Below are 21,340 nucleotides of genomic sequence, written 5' to 3' on the forward strand. Positions count from 1 at the left end.
AAGACTTCACAAGGCTGCCATGGAAAGCAGTACCTTATTAAAGAACTGTGAAACTAATGACATCAGTGAAATGGAAAAAYCTTATATTGTAAGTAAGTGCTAAGTTTGGAGGCAAGACGGAAGAAATCTGTGCAAGGAAGCTATCTGCTGTAAGTACAACCAGAGTGCGCTGTGCCATGAGAGAAAAGGCACAGCTAAAAACAGAACACGCTTCTATGCACCTTGGCTACATGTATGTAAAGTCGCCAGATGATACAAAAAAATCCAATTTCCTCAAGGACAAAATAAAGCAGCAAAACATTAGACAGGGTGGATAAAGGGAAAATATAGTCTGTAAGCACATGTTTCACTGTTGGTTTCTGCCTCAGCATCCAGAGTAGCGTAACAGGCAGCAGCAGCTATGGTAGAAGGACAAAGAACTGGATGCGGTTTGGAGGCCTGCTTGGGCATTGAGTCRGAAGGGACTTAGCAGGACTGGAGGTAGCCCCCCTCTACCTTAATTTGTAGGTTTGTTAATGTTAGGTGATTTCTGGACAAATATACTAATATGTTTCCTTGCATGGATATTCCTGTAAAAATGAATGCCTGTAGCAGGAACATTTTGTCGGCAGTAAATAATTATCGATTGGCTTTGTCTTTACTGCATGGATCTGAAAGAAAAACATTTATGGATTGCTCTCCGAGATCCACTGTCCAAAATTCAGACTCCTTTAATTTAGCCTCTGGAGTTATAATCTGGCCTTTGCCGTGTAAGTTGCAGCGTGACATTTAGCTGATCTTGTAATCACAAGGCTGCAGTCAGTGGTAATGTCAGGCTGAAAAGGTTAAAACCCTCTCTGCCTTTTTGCCATCGTTCAGCWTCAAGTAACTTCTGCGCCGAGGAACTGGGCGAGGGTGGGCCTTACAGGGGGAGTGGTGCGCCCCAGCTGCAGCCTTCGCTTCTGGCGTGCTGGGCACTGACCTGTCCCATCAGGACTGCATCCAGCACGTAAGAGTTTCTGCCAGTCTGTTATTGCCTACTAATAATTAGAGAAGCGTAGCTGTACCTTTCTCCCACTTTCGGCAGGATTAGCTTCTGGATTTTGTTCAGGGTTCCAAAGAATGCACATAGGCACATTGTTCACCCRAATGCTATCCACACCAAATGAAATAGCGATTCCAGAAAACAAATGAGCTCAGTATCAAAAAATACCCACCTAGAGTCATTGAAATATAATTATTAAAACCTTTTATGTTAATCTACAGTACAATGTAAATTGCTCCTTTCCATTAAATTTTGAAATACACTAGATTACATCTTTTAAATAAACACAAACTTTTAAGTTCACTATTAGTGGTAGCAGAGCTATATTTACATACAGTTCTGGAATATTTCAGATGCAGTGTTATGTTCCAGTCCCTAAGTCAGTTAAATAACAGACTAAGTGGTGAATACTGCTCTTCCACAGYGTTCTAGACACATTTGAAATGTGAGAGAGCAAGAACTCCACTTATTCTTGTCTGCTTTTTTTTTGTTTGCTGTGCGCATGCAGCTGATTCCAAGCAATTTGATACCTACATAATTTGGAATAAAGACTTTTCTTTTTAAATAAGTATTTTGACTGAATGTACAGAAATGAATAATGAAATACAATTCTTAAGAGTAGTGGTGGAAATCATTGTCTTCGCCAACCCTCCTCCTGTTAGGTAATACTGCACCTAATTTTGACCCTGACTTTACCTAATGCTGATGAAATACCGTCAGTGGTGGAAACTTCTCTCATGTGGTCAAGATCAGCTTTCAATGCAATCCATGCATGGCAAGCATCATACACCATTCTCCCGCAGCGCAATATTAACAAGTAAAATCCAGTATTTTCCTCCAGAGATTTGCTCCTTAGGGGAAGCCTATTTGTGTTTATATGTCAGCCAGAAGCAGACTGAGTCCTAAGGCTGGAGAGCAGAGTTAGGTCGTAACACTTGSTTTCAGTGCTGCAAAGAATTGACATGGGCCAGTTGACATGGGCCAGGCTTCTTCTCGTGTCCTCCATGGAGGAAAACCCAGAGCAAGTTCAAGCCACTGAGTCTCTCAAAGGACCTTGCACATGGCTCTGCTCAAGCTGGGTCTCTCCTGTGTGTCACCCGTGCTGGACTTAGGGCCGAGTGTGAGGAGTGCTGATCATGATGTTGGGCAGCGCGTTCCGCCGCTTCTTCCAGGAGCCCAGCTCCCTCGAGTACCGCCTGATCTGCCTGAACCAGTGGTGAGTCCGTGCCCGGTCGCTGTCCCGGAACACAAATGCCTCCCGCCTGATTTCAATGAGTTCAAAAGTGTCGTCACAGTCGGGATCCGTGGAGACAACGCAATTACTCAGCCTCAAGGGCTCCCTGAGCAGATGGAACTTCCCATTATTTTTGTCCCTGATGAGCACCAGCACGGCATCTTTCACAGGCCCTGGCTCAGCTGATTCCAGGCTGGACTCGGATACGCGCTTCATGTTCACCAGGAGGAGGACCTGCATGTTTTGGAACTTCAGGGTCTTGCTGCCTTTCTTCACCCACTGGCCATCAGGGGGCTGGGCCAGCTGTAGAGGCCCTTCCATCACAAATCGTGTCTCCTCCCGCAGCCAACCTACAGTTTTGAGGGCAGTTTCTCTCATCTCGATATTGATGACTTCTCTTTTCTTTTTGCTGTCCTGGCGAAAAGAGCGCAGGGTCCATGTGTTCCCTTCCTGCTTGGTTTTCATGTTGATGTGCTCCAGGTGGGATTCGATGCGGCTCTTGGCCTCCCGCAGGCTGCCGTGATCTGGGTGATACTCAGTGGTGGCCTTGATGATTCTGCTGAGCAGCAGTGGGTACTTGGTGACTCTTTGCAAAGGGGCCATCAGGAAGGACCTCAGGTTCATCCGCCGCAGTGCTGTGTTGTCATTCTGGGAAACATTGAGGAATATTCTGCAGGGATTTAAGAAGAGGGAATGAAACGGTGGCTGTTGYGCCAGCAGATGCTGTATCCAGAATACAAATGAACAATGTGGTGCTGACAGATGCTGAGCACCACAACACACCTTTGGTTTTAACAACTTTGTGAATTCTGTCTTCTCAAAAACTAACAACAATTTCTGTAGCTGTGCTCAGCTGCAGAGCAGTGACAAGGTGCCTAGGACACCAACATGTAACATCCTAACTGTCCTCTATTAAAGTACTAGCGTGTTTTTTCCCTAGTTTACACCGATGTAGGCCTATGGCAGATACATCAGTGTATATCAGATTACATTAATTTATAGCACCTTTCATCATTAGATTACAAAGTATTCTGAACAGGAATTTGGTAGTGTTATCATTTTATAGCTGTTTTAGGGAAAACAGAGAAGTGACTTGCCCAACTTTGTCCAAAAGGCTGGGGCTAGAGATGGAAAACAAACTCTAGTCATATGTGGCTTAAGTCTGGTGCAGAGACTGAGAGCTGTTCTCAGCTGGGTGTTATCTGGTGAAATTTCAGCCCAGTGGTTTGTGGGCAAACACTGGTACCACAAAATGCAGTTTACAGCTGGGGACCAAGTGGATATATCAAAGACTGAATATGTTTTGGAGAGCAAATATCTCATTGTCTCAAAAACTCTTCACCCCCAAAGCGAGTAACTCATGAAATGACAAATATTAGGGAGCATCAAAAACTTTGATTTAGCTGAGCTGAACAAAAGCTTCATCCTCTGGCTGGTGACTTTCACTCCCCAAAACGTGAAAAAAAAACTTTCAGTCCTTTTCTTCTTACCAGTGCAACTTCTCTCACCTGAGCAACTCTTTCTCCTTTTCCAATGTGTTCAGCATATTCACAGAGGAGGACTGCTGAAGACAGTAGGTCTGAAAGGCTGGCAGCATATTGACAAACTCCAGAAAAATTTCGCCAATACACACGGTCATCAGATCTTCATCGCTCTGCAAGCACGCAACACAACCCTGCTGGATTAGCTCAGGAGAGGTGGAAGCACAGAGGGGTCCTGCCAGACCCTCCACTCAGTCCTATCAACATTAACTTACATTAACTTATTTAGTGAATACCAGGCCAAAGATGGAGCTGTGCTCACCCTTTACAGTGGACAGGCAGTTCCTGCAGGTCTAGAGGTAAGCAGTACGAAGGGAGGGGAAGGAAAGCTTGTGTAACTGCTCATTCTGCTGCACATACGGAGACCTATGACACTGCCTCTGTGGGCTCAGCCAGGAATCTGGCCTCAGCAGAGTAGAGGCTCAGAGCCTGCTAGGCAGCAGGGCCCTTGTTGCCCCAAGGTCTGCCATGAGGTTAATGCAGCAAGGCATAACTTAACAGCACGTGAAGAACAAATGGGCAGGGTAGGCCTGTAACTCAGATAACAGACCTGGCATTAAACAACAGCTGCATTTGTTCTGAGTAACTGGACTGGCTGGGAAGCAGAGTCTCCTTCAGTTGTGCTCCTACCAGCTACTTTTAGACCTAAGTAAAAAATAAATGTCAGGGAAAAAATTTTATTTCTGGATGTGTAATAAAATAAGGAAAACAATACTAATCTGGTGCCACATAATGCTATTAGGTTTGTCTAGATGTATGCTGACAGGTTCTGCAGTTACTGCTCATTTCAGCAGCAAGAGAGGGAGCAGTTCTCTGGCTGCTGGTGGCCTTTCAGCACACTGCTGAGCTCTGACTGCAAAGGGCAATGTGGAGGCAGAGACAGGGAGAGGAACCAGGGAAACCTATAGCTGTTTGTAGGAGCCATTGTCTCAATAAATTATTCATGGAGGACATCATGACTGCATTACACAGCTGTCCTCTCTGTGCCAGGCATAATACAGTGGTTGTCAACGTTGCCAGTTTTTGGGATGTGTGTTGCTCAATCTGACACACAGGGTTTTGGAGGGGGAGATGAGGGATGTGTTTCCTAGAGAACAAAACGTCTTGGCAAAACTTATACGGCAGCAAGTTGTGATTCCTCAAAGAAAGGGGAGAGTGGTGACTCTACCTGGTCAAATGCCCGATCGATCTCCTCCTGGAGTATCTCCAGGAAGCTCTCATTGAGGTCGATGAGCTCCTGGATGTTGCTGAAGACACCGAGGAGCTGCTCCTGGCTCAGTAGCCCAGCCGCCTGCATGGGAAGGTAGAACTCCTCTTTGATGATGCGCAGGTCCTCTCCATAGCTGGCCTCTGTATTGACAAACTCCAGCACAGACTCCTTGCGCTCCGTCCTGCGCTTGCAGCACTTCTCGCAGAGGTCAGCCCGTCTCTGGTTGCAGTTCTGTGCATCTGTCTCCACTGGGAGGTCCCTCTCTCCACAGTCAGTGCAGGGTCGGTGGGCTTCCCAGGCTTGCAGGGAGCTCAGTGTTTCTGCTGCCCTATTCCTCCACTTCCTGGCTGATGTTTGGCCAATACCACTGTCTGCCCTCGCCACCTCCACCGACCTTGTCCTAGTGGCCTCACTGGGATCTGAGTTGTCCCGGTCTTCGTTCACACCAACAATCCCACTGTCTGTGCTCAGGCTGCTGACGTTGCTCCAGTGGTGCCTGGAGCGGAGGGAGCCACGTGGCGCACGGTGTGTCTCATCGAAGCTGCCACCATGGCCAAGGTTGGCTTTTGCTACCACTGGACCTAAGAACAGATACAAATCATTAGAGGCTCTGCCAGCTGCACAGAAGTCACATGGGAAGCTCAAGCTGGCACAGCTGTGAGTCTTAGGAACCCCAGGGAAGAAGATTTGGTGAAAGCAGGGCTACGAGCCATCTCCTCTTCTGTTTTGCTACTGGGAAGAGGGGGTCAGAAGCAAAGGACTTCCAGGTGAGGCCTGGGGCCTGTCACCCCTGAACTACCTATGCCTGTGAACTCATTTGGGCTCCCTCTACCTGCCATCTGCCAGCAGGGACAGAGACACAGCAGAATAGATTCTGATTTCTTGCACACCAGTGTTAAATCCAGAATGCCTCCCCTCCCCAGGTCAGCAGAGTTACTCTACATTTATGCCAGCACAGCAGGCCTCAACATCTGGCCCATCAGCCCCTCAAAGTGTGCAGAATGTGGGTACCGCAGTCCCGCTCCTGGCGGCGCTTCTGTGCATGCTGCCGTGCTGCAGCTGCAATCTTCAGCTCCAGCTGCTTCCTCTTCACGGAGTCTGTCGGCATGGGGTCACTGAAGTGTGGCCGCAGCCGGCACTCTCGCTGGGCCTTGGCACTGTCCGTGCTCTCGTGAACAATGTCAGAGCTGGATCGGCGGCAGCCAGGGCTGGAGGTCTGTAAGAAAGGCAAGTTGGCTTGGGGTAGGGAGAGTGGACTCATTGCAGGGTGGGCAAAGCAGGGCCTGGTTTGCCACCACTGCATTTCATTTRCCAAAGGAAGGAAAAAGGAATTCATCAATGGTGTGGTTGTAAATCCAGCTCTGCTACATGACCAACCATATGGAAATCTGTCCTCCCAGGTCTCTCTGTCTTCCTCAGTTTTGACAGCAGGGATCCTTTTCCCTCTGCCTTTGTACAGCACTGAGCACAGTGGCTCTGTGGTGGCCAGCTCGCATTTGTCAAACAGCCAGGAAGAAGTGAACAGCATAGCTCTGGCTAAAGACCCCAGAAATGCAAGGTCTGAAGGGGGACTGGGCCTGTCCTCTGGGGAGCTGAGCTAGCTTGGCTCTGTTCTGTGACTATTTCGGTGCTTTGGGTTCAGGAAAAACCTGCCTTTCAGCCTTACTTATGCTGGTGGCTTGACTAACTGGACACTAGAGAAGGAGCCTGACTGATCTTCCAGGCAGTGCAGCAAGGAGGGGCTGGGGACACAGGAGGCCTSTGAAGGAGTTATTGCTGGACTCCTGCAAGAGCTGTAGAGGCAGATAGGCAGAGCCACATAACTGACTCCTGCTTCATTAACTGTAATAAAAAAGGCATTAGAAATTTCATTTTTTTAAACACAGTTTGATTGACCATAGGAGTTGGGCTAACTTCAGTCTCACGCTCCCAGCCCGCCCAGTTTTCTACAAGGGAGGGRTCCTTTAAAGCCTCTGACAAGAAAAAAAAAAAGAAAGAAAAGAAAAAAGAAAAGACGACAGCTCTTAAACAGATGCCCGAGGTGATGGGGGAATTTCTCTCCCTTACGTTCCCTGCAGCTTGAGCATCACTGGATGCCTCATTGCTTGGCTTGTTCTCCCAGGTCTCTGTTGCCATGGACATCGCTGTGTGTTGCTGGCTGTCCTCCAGAGGTGGGAGATTGTCTTTCCTCAGATCACACTGTCCCTGGGCGGCAGATTTGGCAGCAGTCTCAGCATTGCAGCTGCAGGGGAAGGAGCAGATTCTGATTAACATCACGTGTGCAGTACCTGCAGATCTTGACACAGATGAGGCTGAGCAGAAAGCCCAGGTTTAAACAACTAGCTGCAACAGTTCAGAGAAAGTTCAAGCCGAAACCTAGACTGGCTGGCATAGATCAAACTCCTGGTTAATTGTAGAGCTGTGCGTGTGTTTAGGACTCTGAAGACAGCTCAATTATAGAAGCACAAATTGGCTAGTTGCACTCATGCCAGCATCAGTTTGAGATATCAAATCTCAGGTGTTCACATGACATTTTTTGTATCCAGAAAACAAGAAGTTCTTCCACAGGGACCAGAAAAAACTCCAAGCAGGCCATATACATTTTAGCTACTATTTAAAGAGATGTTGTCCCCACAGAAATCATACTGCTCATCTGGAAGTAAGTCACTTGCTATAAAACACGAGGATTTGAAGAGATTAGAGGATTAAAAGAACTTTCCCTGTTTTCCATCTCATAYGATCCAAAGCCCAATGAAAACACTGAGTGGGTTTTTTGGTGCACTTACGAGCCCTGAAGGGGCAGAGTCTGCTGTTCCCACCTGACAACTCTGGGATGATACTCACAGAGTATCTTGTCTGGGGCTGACAAGGGCCTGGCCTGCCTGATCCAGGCAGCCCTTCGTTGTAGGCAACACCATCTCTCCAGTCAGAGAAAGGCTGGTGCTAAACCACTGACTCGACAGAGGAAGAGGCTGTAGTTTGTAACGCTACTTGGGATTAATTTTTTTTTTAACACACACTCTCTAAGATGCCTTATTGCCATGCATAATGAAGCCTACTTGGAAGAACATCCAGATTTTTCTTTCATTTGGGGCTTGCTTAATTTTTATTGGCTTAGATTCCTTTAAAAAGAAAGCCTTTCAGGCCTGGATGAGGATGCTTCCACATAGAGGGAGCCAGGGTCAGGAACATATTTCAGGTTATGCATGTATTTTATGCTTAACAAAAGTCTCCTATGATAAAATGTGAAGACTTCACTGTAAACTGACGTTGGTAGGTCATACTGCTAGTGCACAATTCCAACACTGTCAACTACAAGCACACACATGACACAGACGGGCGTTTTCTTTACAATGAGTGACAGTTGGCTCTGGTAACAAACCCACAGCCTATATTGAAACCTCTGAAGAGGGAACAAATCTCCCAAAACACAAACTAGCTCTGTTGTCAGGCCAGAAAAGTTGGTTTGCAACTTTCCAGCTGATGCTTTTTCCATCTTTCTCCATTTATGCTTCCAGGTCCCAGCTGACACTTCCAAAGGATTTACAAGTTTATAAAAGAGTATGGCCATGGCTGCGCACATAACACTGCAGCAATGGCAGAGAGTTTGCAGGAGGCTCCCAGCTTTTACTTTTTGCTTTGCTACTTCCCCGCCATGTGGATTTGGACACGTCATTTCACCTCTCCAGGTCCCTTTTTCTCTGCCTATATTACAGACTGTATTAGCCCCCTTACCAGGCTGCAGTAAGAACACTGCAGACTAACACACGGCAAGGCCGAGGTCCCACGGTACTGTCTTGTGGCTGATGTGGTTTGAGAGGTGCCTGTCTCTTTCCTCCTGCCTGTCCCCAGCCGTGGTTGGAGGTATCCACCCCTTCAGTTGGTCTGGTCTAACTGTGTGGCCATGATCTAAGATCAGTCTGTGAAATGATACAGGTTTTTAAAAAAATACCCTCCCTCATAAGCACTTATTCCCAACCAGTTCATTTCATTGATGCTGTTTTGAGTAAGGTCCAAACAGATCAGCGCGGCACAGCTGAGGGAGGAATGGCAAAGAGTAAGGAGCAAGAAACCTCTTGAAGGGTATCTGCCACTGTCAGCAAACCATCATTTCCAAAACCTGCTCCTCCCCAAACATCTTCTGGTTGAAATACACAAAAAGAAGGGAACATGCTGAAACATGGAAAGATGACAGGATGTATCCAAGGTCACTAGCAGAGCTCAGAACTGGAATATTACCTTCTCCTCTTGATCATACCACCTCCCACCATACAGCCCATGCTCTCAGAAGAAGCAGCTCAGCTTTCATTTTGTCATTTTTATGGTGCTTCAAGATCATCCATTGAAACATGGAAAGTGCTCCAGAATATSACCACTCCTCTAAGTGAAGCTGACAACAGCTTTCCACAAGTAAGGTCTGGGGACCATGTGCCAATGGTTACTGTGGTTTCCATAAGCCACATGGATATTTAAAAAGAACTCTAGACATGATCTGAAGTGGGAAATAAGAACCAATACCATCCAGAGAGCTGAGTTATGGAAGAGTGACAGGTTTTTATCTGAGAAATTAAACCCACTCCATGGTCGGTCAGTTAGAGGTAAGAAAGGCAATGATGGCAGAGCCCAAGCTATGTGTATAGAGATTTGTTCAGCCCTGACTACTACTAGTTGTGATTAAATGTCTCCACAATAAGGTACTGGCCATGCTGTGTGCAGATTAGTACTGCCACTGCAGATCAGTTGCTGTGCACTGCACTGCCAATGTGATCAGGAGGATACAGCAAAAATAAGGACACAGTAGTTTTATAGAACCAAAACTTAGGGCTGCTCTTTTTACCTTTGCCCCAGCTTAGGAGGCAGAGGGCAACATGGCCAAGAAAAAGAGATATTGTCCCCTTCCCACCTGCAAGCAGAAATCTGAGCTGCCATCAGTGCCTGTTCAAGCAACCCCCTCTGCTCCTGCACAAAGCTGCAGAAAGACTGGGGGACACAGGCCAGCTTTAAGCCACCTTTCTGCTCTCCCAACTCTGCTGCCAAGGGCCCAGCTACTTGGGCTTATCTGACTTCTTCCACTTGTAGGTGGTTGTACAGCAGTGCTTCTGCTGGCATTTATAGTGGGGATCATTTGAAGGCTCTGGATGGAAAAGCAATAGCTAGTGGCATTTACATTATTCTTTTGGGCATGTGGTCTGTCTGCTTTCACCTTCAAGCCCAAAATGATCCCAGATCCTCCTGTGTGGCTCCTGTTCTTCTGTGGGCTCCGGAAAGGTATTGCTACTGTATGTCTGGAGACTAGTAGGCCCCTTGGAGACACAACCATCCCCTTCTCTCTGTCCTTCTCTCTCCTTTCTTTGACCTTATCCCATAGGCTGTTCTTTCACCATATCCCACATCACAGAATTTCAAGTCCACCATCCTCACCTTCACACCAGTCTGACCTGGTCTTCACTTCTCTTTCCCCARTCAGGGCCCTTCCATCAGTGACATCCAGTGACAGTCTTCTAGGCCAAGTTAGATGTTGCTTCTTTCCTCTCCCTGCTCTCTCAGACTTCCTCTCCCTTTTCTATGAAATTCTTCCTCCAGCTGTACAGTTTTAYTTCTCAGCAGACCCTCGCTGATGCCAGCTTCCAGCCTACCATGGTCTCTGTTTATTTGAGCCTTAAAACTGAACTAAACTCACTGGTTTCTGGTATCACTCAGATGACCTACACAATGGTCTAAACTGAATTTACTTCGGGGTTTCAGAGCATCTTTTCTTTTACTCTTTCTGCACTATTCATATTCTCATCTCTGACTCCCTGTGTGATGGTCTCTTCTTCCACCATCCTGCTATATTCCCTGGATACCATTTTTTCCTTGTGCTCTGCCCTCTCTGCCAGCTGCAATTAATTGACTGCAATTGGCTTGTGGCGATCCTGCCACCTGGGCCCACAGGTTGTCACCTCTAATGTCAAATTTACTGCCCCTACTCCTTACAGTAATGTAAGGATAATGGTAAAAATCCTTGCTGAATCCCTTGGAGTGCCTGGCATGTTTCCTTTTGTGGGATCAAACCACTTCCTGGGATAGGAGTTATTCTGGTTGGGGATGACGTGAATTTTTCCTGTTCTCTCCAAGACACATGGTAGGTTCAGACCAGCACTGGAAGAGCAGGCTCTTTCTGAAAGTCCTTTTACATCTCTGGGCCATCATCTTTTTCTGAATCTTGAGGCAATAGAGGCACTGGGTCTGTGGTGTATGACTATAAATGCATCTGCTTTCCTTCATTATCTGTATGGGATCCTTCATAAATGTATCGTCTTCCAGACCAGTAGTTCTCAGCCCCTCCTGACTCTCTCTAGCTAATGGGAACATTCTTGTCCCTTCCTTTCCTGATATTTTTCTTCCAGAATTGGGGTTCTTTACTGTGGGAAGCTGTGGCTGTACCCACCATCTTGGTGTCATCCCAAATAAACCCAATCACTCTTTTTCAGAAAGTCTTCTTCCTCGATTGTGTTTTTTTTGCTTTTGCAGGTTTTTGTTATCACCTTCTAACTCTGTTTCATAGACAAGAGTCCCTGGTTCTCGCCTATCCTTATCCTGAGCTCTTTGCTACTTAAACAGGTTCAGAAAGTGGAATATATATTAAAATGCCTAGATCTCAACAGCCCTTCCCAGATGGGATTACAACCTCAGTTACAGGTGTCCAGTGACTCACGAGGGGATTAAAGCTGCCATAATAATAAAATTACAAATCAAACAAATGCTCACTGCTCATTTAAGACATTTAAATGAGTTATAAATAAATAACTATGAATTACTGGGGAGACAATTAATTTGCCAGACAAAACTGCTTTGTAAAACTGTAACATATACAAAGCCACCAGAAAGAAAAGACAGTCTCAGCTTTCTTATTCTGTGACACTCCATCACAGCATCTATATCAAAGCTTGACCTTGCTCTTGCTGAGCTCAGTACTTGTGGAAATGGGATTGAATGCCTAGTTTGGCTTATTTCATTGGAGATCTAGAAAAAATGTAGCCTGGACTCCAGTGAGTGTAAATTGATATAAGACCCCAAAAGCCAAGCCTCTGCATTTAGAATCAGGTTGAGCTATGAATGAATCTTCAGTCAGTTTACAGTCTCAGGTGAAAATGATGGAAAAGTGAGAAATTTCTACCTAAATGAAACTGGAATTAACCATTTGTTTGCTAACAGATCTGTTTTTCTACTGCTATCCTGAAAAAATGACAGCCTTTACCATTACTTGTTACTACTATCGAAAATAAACAGGCTAGGGTGGTTCCTCTGATAAAACAATCTCTCTAATCATGGAACCTCTGTCATTCCTGTTTTCAGATGAGTTCCCATTTTCATGTTAATAAAACCACCTTACATTTTTTAACAAACTCAAGTCAGGGGACTGGGCAAGTGCACAGAAACTGAAATGACTGAGGATATTAAAAGCACAGAAACCACACTGAGATGATAAAAATTCCTCAGCAGAAGGTAATTGGAGGCTAGGAGAGCAGTAGGAAGAAATACCATACGCACTACTTCTTGTACACTTTCCTGTGTATGCACCTCTGTCTCTGGACACTAGTCAGACCTTTGATCCGCCTAGAGATAACTGTTCTTACACTCTTACTCACAGACCGAGTTATTTGTTTCTGTATATTTCATTTCATATCAACGATAAAAATAGCCTAGTCCATGAAAACAGTTGCATACCATACCTTTCTCAACTATTTCATCAGCTTTTCATGCTCTAGTACTGCAGCACAAAGGCTAGACTGGGCAGCTGAAGGAAGCATTTATGGCTCTGACATCACCTAATTCCCTTTGGATTACAAAATTGCAGAAGTATTTCTGCTTGTCACTCTGACTCTGTCTATGCAGGCAGCTTCAACTCCAAAAAATGCCTCTAGCTGACTGTCATTCTTGTGCAGAAGTCTCTTTCTTCTAAAAGCTGAGTCCAGCTCTAGCATTCCAGAAATACTATCCAGTGTTCAGTGTTGGAGCCCTGGCATTTCATATACCACATTTGTGAATGTTGGAAATCAAATGTAATTCTTGGAAAAGTCAGTCTCAAAAGCCAAGTTTATGGAAACAAACCACTACTCCACCAACACCTACTCCTCCTCCTTCCATCAGCCTTATCTAGTGATTAACCAGTGGTAACTACTCCAAATTCCTAGCTCCTCTTCCAGAATTTCGTTGATTCCTGTTGGGCCATCTGCTTGTTAAGAGAGGGATTCCCATTCAGAAGGCAGAAGCAGGACTGCAATGTCCAAAACCAGGCTGGAGGAAGCAGTCCTTGTGAATGCCTTATCTAGAGAAGTGGAAAACCCTGGATGGAGAAGAGGGAGGAAGACATTATGGAACTATTTTCAGTTACTGTTTACACTGTCTGAGTTGGCAGAGGGATAGTATTTGCAAGCACTTTCACTCATTTTCTGTGCTCGTCTCCAGAGGGTGGTGAAAGAAAGAAAAAAAAGGGAGTTTTGCTCACACAGCCATCCTACTCATTAGTTTGCCAGTTCACTACTTTCAGGCAGTCAGTGAAAATGCTCATCATTTTATGTCTCACCACTTGAATTCACATCCTGTGGCGATGGGACCAGACTCTAAATTTTTTTTTTCTAGGGGCTTATAGGAATACTTTGTACCTCTCTGCTTTCTCTACTTTTAAGAGACATTCATAAAAAACATCGACCTGTCAGCAATTTATTATGGAAATAAAATGGGCAGGAAATTAGGGCATCAGGACTACTATTGGCTGCTTTCTGGACAGGATTAAGGTGCACAGAGGTAAGTATTAATGAAAATGCTTTTTGATGCTTAATTCCATGCAAAGATGGAGTTTAAACTCAAGGGCATAAAGACATATCCACATAGATATTGGTCCCTAAAATTAAAGGTTCTGTCTGCAGGGTGTTCCAGATACAGGAGTTACATGTACATATCAGGAGACTAGATTTTTATATGGGAATTGCTTTTAGGTGACCCCACAGAGCATGTTACCTTTTCTTAATAAGTTCCAAGGCTGAACCTATGAATTCATCCTTCATTTTTTGTAGTTTAGCTCCATAGCTGGATAAATCTGTGGCTTCTAACAGCAGCGATGAACAGCAAGATGACTGGCCTTCAGAAGCTAGCGTCTGCCCTGTAAGGTGGAGGACATCATTCAGTTGTCTTGTCTCTCCTTTCTGCTGCTTATCACTGAAGGTCTCTTGCCCAGCCCTGCAGATCGCTACTGCCTGCAAAGGTGATCGTGGAATTGGGCTAGAGCAAATGGGGACTGGGGACCTATCCAGGCTGGAAATTTGGTAGGTCATGTCCTTCACCTCAGGGCTGCCCATCCCCAAACCATTCGACGCAGCTGGATAATGGGAAAAGCCAGTAGAGATGTGATTTTCATGGAACACGTCATCCTCCTCCTCCACTGTGACTGTGGCTTCATTCACAGCTTTGGTCTCCAGAGCTTCTGGACAGACATTTGTGTTGTTCTCCTCCTTGAGGGCCTTGTTTGCAAGAAGTGCCTTGTTTGAGTATTTTGTTGGCTCACTGCTGCTGGCAGATGAATTTGCCTCCTTACTTCTCATCTGTTTGAATTCCTCGAAGGTGGGGATGTAAAGCCTCCCTTTGCAGCGGCCTTTCTGACTCTGCCCCAATGTCACTTTGACGTTCGTTTCCCCATTGCACTGTTTCAAGCATTCTGCTGTTCTGGATTTGACCATCTCATAACTTTTCCCAGCATCTTGAAGGGGTAAATCTGGGGAGCTGTTCTGCCTTTGGAGCTGAAGCCTTCTCCGAGCCCCCTGCTTGATGTCTTCGAGACTGGTGATTCTGTGTGCAAAACATAGACTCTGCCTCCCTGTGAGGCTGTGCCTGAGAGCAGTGCGTTCCACTAACACCGTGCAGCAGTTGAGAGCACAACCATTTCTGTACTGCCAGCACGTCTGGCATTCAAAGAACTCCTGGGCCATCAGGTCAGTCAGGGCTGCCTGCGGGCACACTGGCTTGCTGGGCTCTGCCACCTTGGTGCTGTGCAGTCTCAGCTTCTCCTTTAGTTCTTTTTTGGCATCCCTGTGGAGAGCTCTTTCCTCTGCAGATGGGAAGAGCCACTGAGGCACTTTGGCAAAGGGAGACAGAAGCACATTCTGTGCCGACTGTGATGTCTGTTTAGCACAGAGAGAAAGCTTCCTCAAAGAGTCTGATGCACTTTGCACCGGAGTTGCATCCACACAACCTTCTGACGAATGCCTGGTGCCTTTATAGTGGAAAATGATCTCATTATCCAGGCTCTGGCATTGGGAATACAACCCAGAGTCAGCTACTGTTGCCCAGTGAAGGTTCTCCACGCTTCGATACATCCGTTTTTCCACAGAACTGGCCAAAGGCGCCTTGCCTGCATGGCAGGAGTCTAGAGTGTGGTAGTCCCCAGAAAAAATCTCAGTGTCTAAGTTCTTTAGTGGATGCATGCTGCTAACTGAAAAATCCTTTAAGCCATGTTGTGCATAGAGCTGATTATTTTGGCAGCTCAAGATCACCCGGCAGTTTTCCTGTCTCTCATCAACACTGATGTATGTCATAGCAAATGTACATGCAGGCTCTAAGACACTGGTGTCTAGGGGGAGAAGAGGGAGCTGGGGTGTTGCTTAGTTGCCAGTCAATGTCCACAGACCACAGACAGCAAAGTATGCTGCTGGGTACTCACATTAGAGAGCTCTCACATGGGTCGAGTCACCATGCGCAGACCTGTGAACGGAAGGAAAGATGGGTTACTGAAGCAGCCTGGTCGTGGCTTCCAGGATGCAATAGCAAGTCTGCTTCCAGGGAATGCAGAAGCCAAACAGCCAAAAGCATATAGACAGAGCTGCATAACTAGGTGATGTGCTGCAGGACTAGAAGTGGGGAGGGTCTTTTCCACCTCTACCCAAGCCAAGGGTGGCTTGACATGAACCATTTTAATTTTGGAGTAGTTCTTTCTACCATAAGCTATTCCCTCACAATAACACTGCTCAACTGTAGTAACAGATACCTCAGAAGCGTTTGTTGCCAGCCCAGCTTATTCAAGTGGCAGCACTAAGGAGATGGGAGATTTACAAGAGACTGAGGTTCTTTTCTTCAAAGAAGTTGCAGACAGTACTGTGAGGAACTGAGGAGGAGGCTAGGGTGAGAAAGGATGATGTGACAGTGTGGTCTCCTTGAAGACCACAAGGGGAAAGAAGCAAGGGGAAAGAAGGCTGACTGATAGTGGTTTTGTCCCTGAGACTAACACTGCAGCATTTTAATGCTCTGATTGATCCTTCACATGGGAGGTGCAAGTGTTTTCATGTCTTTTCACTGCAGAGACTGAGGTGCCTCACTGATTTTCATGAATGTACCCTCCTGACCCCCTTAGCAACAGGCCTGAATGATCAGCACATGTTACAGCTCTGTGGAGGCACAAAAGGAGAAGGTATGGTTTCCAAGTCTGTTCATACATGCTGCGTTCAGCATCGCAAGGCTCAGGGGACCCAGCTGACTGAATCCCATGTTCAGAGAATGCAGATAGGTAAAATCCAATCAGATAGTTAAAATCCAATTTAAATTCAGTGAAAGTCAGCAGGATATAAGCTAAATGTCTAAGTCATCCTTGAAAATTGAAGGAGCCATCTGAATCAGACAAGCCTCCTTGCAGTGAACTAATTTCTCCTCCTAATTTTCTTAAGGATTTAGGCCTCAGGGACTTGCCCACAGTCACACAGAGCTTGTCTGCTAGAGCCTTGTCTAATCCCTTGGCATCTAAAGGCAAAGGCAATGAGTGAGGAGCCTACGTACACGAGGAAAGAACAAGATCTGCCAGGCAACATGGTGCTAGCCTGAGCTTCATCAGACAGCATAGAGTCGGGATGGAGGGAAGGGTGTTCTAATAATGAGACAGGCAAGAAAAAAACAGGTTGAACACGCAGGAAGAAGTTTTGGTAAAGCTAGACAACAGGATCATATAAGTTGCAGCCCAGACTCTTTGCTCTGTAGTGGGCATGGGTTGTCTACACACTGCCAAGCATTGAGGGAGCACAAACATTTTGGCCAGGAGGAAAACAAAGAGACTTGTTACTCTCTGAGGGCTAAGTCACCTCACTTATCTAACCATGTGAGGCAGCAGCGGGCATCTTCTGTCTGAGGAGAAATCTGAGGCAGTGAATTGCCTGGGGCCATTCCTGGTCATACTCTGGTAGCTTTATTCTCCCCTCGTTTACAGTGGTTTGAGTTAATGTACCCCCCCAACACATTAATGAAACTTTCTCTAACCTAATCCATGAGAGGGAAGGCAGMGTTGCTCCTGGGGATCATTGCTGAGAGGAGGATATTACTGCAGTCCTTCATAATTGCTAAACATGAATATTAATTGAAACTAGCTCTCAAGGTGCAGCTGTTTCCCAAGACGTCATAGGCACTTCTCACCCACTCTTCTCAGGTTGAGACTGGTGTTCCCATTCTTCATGGCTCTGGAGGAGCCCGCAGGCAACAGCAGAGAAACATGAGGACCAGGACTTTCTGTGATCATAGGTTAAAACATGATCTGTCAAGAAAGAGAGAATGAGATGATATGAGAGCCGGACATGGAGTAGGGAATAGGACTCCTCATTGTGCTGAAAGGCTCCTGTGAGAAAGTATTGTTATGAGGGATGTCACGGCCTGTCAGGCAGGCCTGTGATCTGGTCACAACCGCAGGACTAAAAGCCACAGTGGGCTTTCTGCACTCTCCTTTCAGATTCAGTAAAAAGAGAAAATGACCCTTGCTGTAGTGATAACTGCAACTAAAGCAGTCATTGCCCAAGGCAGTGAGCTGTACAGTAAGGCCTGAAGAGAAACTAAGACCACTGTGAGGTAGGTTCCCAGGCTACACTCACAAGGATACATACTTGTTTGGTGAACTCTGTGTGTCTGTGTAAAAGAGAGACAGCCAGTGAAGAAAGAGCAAGTGAAGAAAGAGCACAGACAGGTGGAGAAGCAGTCATGAGAAGAGCAAAGAAACAGAGAAATGCTGAGGCACAGAAATGACTGAGTGCGATCTGTCTTTTGCTACTTCTTTCAGTTGAGTCCAGGACTTTGCATGCTGTCTTCACAAATAGATGAGGCAGCACTGAAAATATGACTCACTTGTGTCATCACAGTCTTTCTTCGGGCAGAATTTCACTGCCAAGCCCTGTAGCTCTGACCCATCTTTGAGCTGCAGGATAGCTACAGAGACACCAAGCTTGGGTGGCTGCAGCTCACTCTGCCCCTGCCTGCTCAGCTGCATGGCWCAGACCTGTCACACCTCATGGCATTTGCATCCCTTCAGCTGACCTCTCTGTTATACAGGGGAACATTTGCACWGCAGAGACTGATTTCCTGAGTGGATGTGGAACACGTTAGTGTTTGTGAGCTCTGCTGGGCAACAGGGACCCACTGCTGCTTTGTCAGGGCAGGATTTTTTGGAAGGACACGTGTAGGGGAGTGGCAAAAGTTGCTTTCACCAACGGAGCAGCTGGGAGAAACTTCCTACTTAGAATGGTGGAGTAGGTAGAGAGTGAGAGAGAGAGAGGGGGAGCTGGAGGCAAGATTGCAGAGTGGAAGACCCAGAGAAGACAGGAACAGACAGAGTGTATRTGCGAGATGGCAGGAGGGAAAGAGAGAGACTTTTCACAGGAGTTTGCTGACAGGTAGACAGGCACCAAAAATTACTGGATTAAGTAAAAGAAGGGGAGAATTTTGTTTCCAGGTCAGTTGTGTTAATCTTTGTCACCCATCACAGCTGAGTTTTCTTTCTCTGAAAGGTGACTTTGTGCTCTAACAAAACACTTCAGACACTAGAAGTCCCTTTGATACTTTCAGTGGAGMTCAGAGCAAAGATGTACACAGATGTACCTCAGGGGTCTGCATGCAAAGGAGAGTTCAATGCCCTGGCTAGAGTGATGGGAGCCTCAACCACAGGCGATCCATCTCATGCTTKCAAGCCAGCTGTAAAGATACCATAAAAACCAGCATGGACAGAAGCACCTGTCTTTCTTCTCACTCTGTCCTTGAAAGAACCTCTCTTTCCTACTAAACTCTTCTAATCCCACTCATTTCCCTATGTCACCACCACGAGGGCTATGCACTTCATTTTAGATGTCTAAGCTTAGCTTCACTGAACACACAGGCAAATTGCTGCCCAAGCCATGATCTGGGAAGGGGCTATTTATGTTGCTGCACAGCCTGCTTCCCCTACTGTCCACAGACACTGGGAACAGGAGGAAAACCCTAGTCTCTGTGAAATACCATGAATAACTGGGGATAATTCTRACCTGAACTGTAAGCAGGAAACACTGAACCCTTTTCTCTCCTTTCCCAGCTCTTGTGCTCCTTTCCTGACAGCACACAGCAATAGCATCACAGTTTCAGCTCAAGTGCAGAGGTCTGCCAGGTCAAGTGACACCACTACAATACAAAGCATGTGTTTGCAACCTCAGCCCTAAAGCAACATTACTGCCAGTAGGTTCTAGGTACTGGAGGAAAGTGGGAGATGGAGACAGAATAAACCATCTGAGTTAATATGGTTTGTATGCTTAATATGTTAAAAGATGATTTTTCAGCACATCTTCTCAAGCTCACTGTACATACAGAAGAGTTTAGCTGCAGTCATACATGGTTGCCATTGAGCAAACTGCAGGGACATGGAAGAGTTTGTCCTCCCACTGCCTCAGAGCTATAGCTACAGACTGCAAAAGGATCCAAGGGATGGAAATGAGCAGATGCCACAGAAGAAGTGGGAGGCAACAGTGAGAAATAATAGCTGATCTCCTGCATGGTGTCCCAGCTCAAGGTCCTAACTTACCTTTTACRAAAAGAACACAGCAGCACTAATGCACCCTGTTTCCTTCCAGTTAAACCAAGCAGTGCCTTGCCAGTTCTCTGTTGCTCCCAGTGGTAGCTTGCTCTCAGCCCACTGTGGGCTGAAGCCGCAGTCCCTCGTTTACCCGACTGTCCCATCTGCACTACCCCAAAGCTAAGGCTTTCCTCTAGCCCAGCAATCCCCCAGGCCAATGCTAGCTTATTGCAGGCCAAATAGCAAAGAGGAGCTTATTGCCAGCTGCCTCTGTGGGAATGGCTCTTTGATCACATTGTCTGCGCAACATTTGCCTGTTCCCTGGCTCAGGGACTGAAAAGCTTCTGGCTGTTATGAGCCTCATGCCTTAAGACTAAAGGCATGCTGTGCTCAGTTTATTTTCTACCATGTGATTCTGTTTAATCAACTTGTTCTCCAAAGCTACTCTGATAAGTGTCTGTTTGGAGACTTGCCACTAACCTTCATTCTCCTGTAAAATCCCCCCAAAGAACTTATTTATCAAGGATTAAAGCTTGAAGGATAAATTATTCCTTCCCATACAGACAAGAACTGTTCTGCCTGGCTGACTTTCCCAGCAGAGTACTGGACAAAATGTCAGGAAGACAAAGCAGGCAAAAACAAGAATAAGTTGTTCAGTTTTAGTGAAAATCATTATGGGGAGGATCCATCATGTTCAAGGACTCCTGGGACATCAAGACAGAGGACCATAGAGCTCACAAAGATTCAGAAGAGGTCACAACAATCTGGCAGAAATGAGTAGGTTTGCCAGTGCTGCTTTGCAGGGTTTACTGTAGTGAGATCTGCTCAACAGACCTGTCAAACAGGAAAACTTGTTYCATGAGATGGTGGACAGCAGCTTGCTACTGTCTGGCCTCTCCTGCCTTAATCAGAGACATCAAGTAGGTGTGGTATATCTTCCATTCTCCAAATTTGGAGCAAGAGATCTCAGTGGCAAGTAAATTAACTTAGGAGTCATGCCCATCACACCAAACTGACCCATGGCATCTATTTCTGAGGGACGAGAGGAACAGGAGCCACGTTACTGCATCCTGGAGTAARGGACTGAATGAACCTTCAGGTCTTATTCCTATTTCTCTGGTTGAGGTTTTCCAAAATGCACCACTAAACGGAGGATGGTTTATTCCAGACAACAGTCTCCATTTTATTTGAGAGATCCAACCAACTAGTAGGATGAGAAAGGCACATTTCAGAGTTGCACTGGATTTTAGCAAGCTAGGATACTGCAGTGAGTCTGTGCTATCCGACTCAGCAAACCTCATGGACACAGCATGACATCCTTACTGCCACGTCATGCATGCCACTTGACTTTGGCTGCTTAGCAGATCACCAGCAGTCTCAAGGGAAAGGGTGCCAGCCACATCTATTTTCCAAGTTAAAGGTTAAGAAGAAAAATAAAAGTGCCTTGATTATATTTACTTTCTTAGCTGTTCACTTAGCCAGAGCTGTGTTCCAGAACTAGTTGACGATG

At 46.1% G+C, this 21,340-nt stretch overlaps 1 protein-coding gene across 1 annotated transcript; it reads right to left on the minus strand.

Moving 5' to 3' along the window:
- Positions 1–1,232: 1,232 nt before the first annotated feature.
- Positions 1,233–15,735, minus strand: LOC146592508 (uncharacterized). Its single transcript, XM_085311006.1, has 6 exons — positions 14,013–15,735; positions 7,077–7,251; positions 6,021–6,225; positions 4,968–5,590; positions 3,767–3,912; positions 1,233–2,928 (listed from the first exon to the last, which is right to left on the minus strand). The coding sequence occupies exons 1-6, from the start codon at positions 15,581–15,583 to the stop codon at positions 2,133–2,135; spliced, it is 3,516 nt and encodes a 1,171-aa protein (XP_085167132.1). The 5' UTR covers positions 15,584–15,735; the 3' UTR covers positions 1,233–2,132.
- Between the last annotated feature and the right edge of the window lie 5,605 nt (positions 15,736–21,340).

Source organism: Rhea americana, unplaced genomic scaffold (assembly GCF_003343005.1).
Source record: "Rhea americana isolate MKP2758 unplaced genomic scaffold, rheAme1 scaffold_33, whole genome shotgun sequence".
Lineage (NCBI taxonomy): Eukaryota > Metazoa > Chordata > Aves > Rheiformes > Rheidae > Rhea > Rhea americana.

Bases quoted from the DNA above. Each gene is read 5' to 3' on its own strand.
- LOC146592508 (XM_085311006.1), bottom strand. From the start codon at position 15,583: ATGACATACATCAGTGTTGATGAGAGACAGGAAAACTGCCGGGTGATC. The intron at 7,252-14,012 runs GTAACATGCTCT...CTTCCCCTGCAG, and splicing joins TTGGAACTTATTAAGAAAAG to CTGCAATGCTGAGACTGCTG. The intron at 2,929-3,766 runs GTGAGAGAAGTT...AAATCCCTGCAG, and splicing joins AAGGAGAAAGAGTTGCTCAG to AATATTCCTCAATGTTTCCC.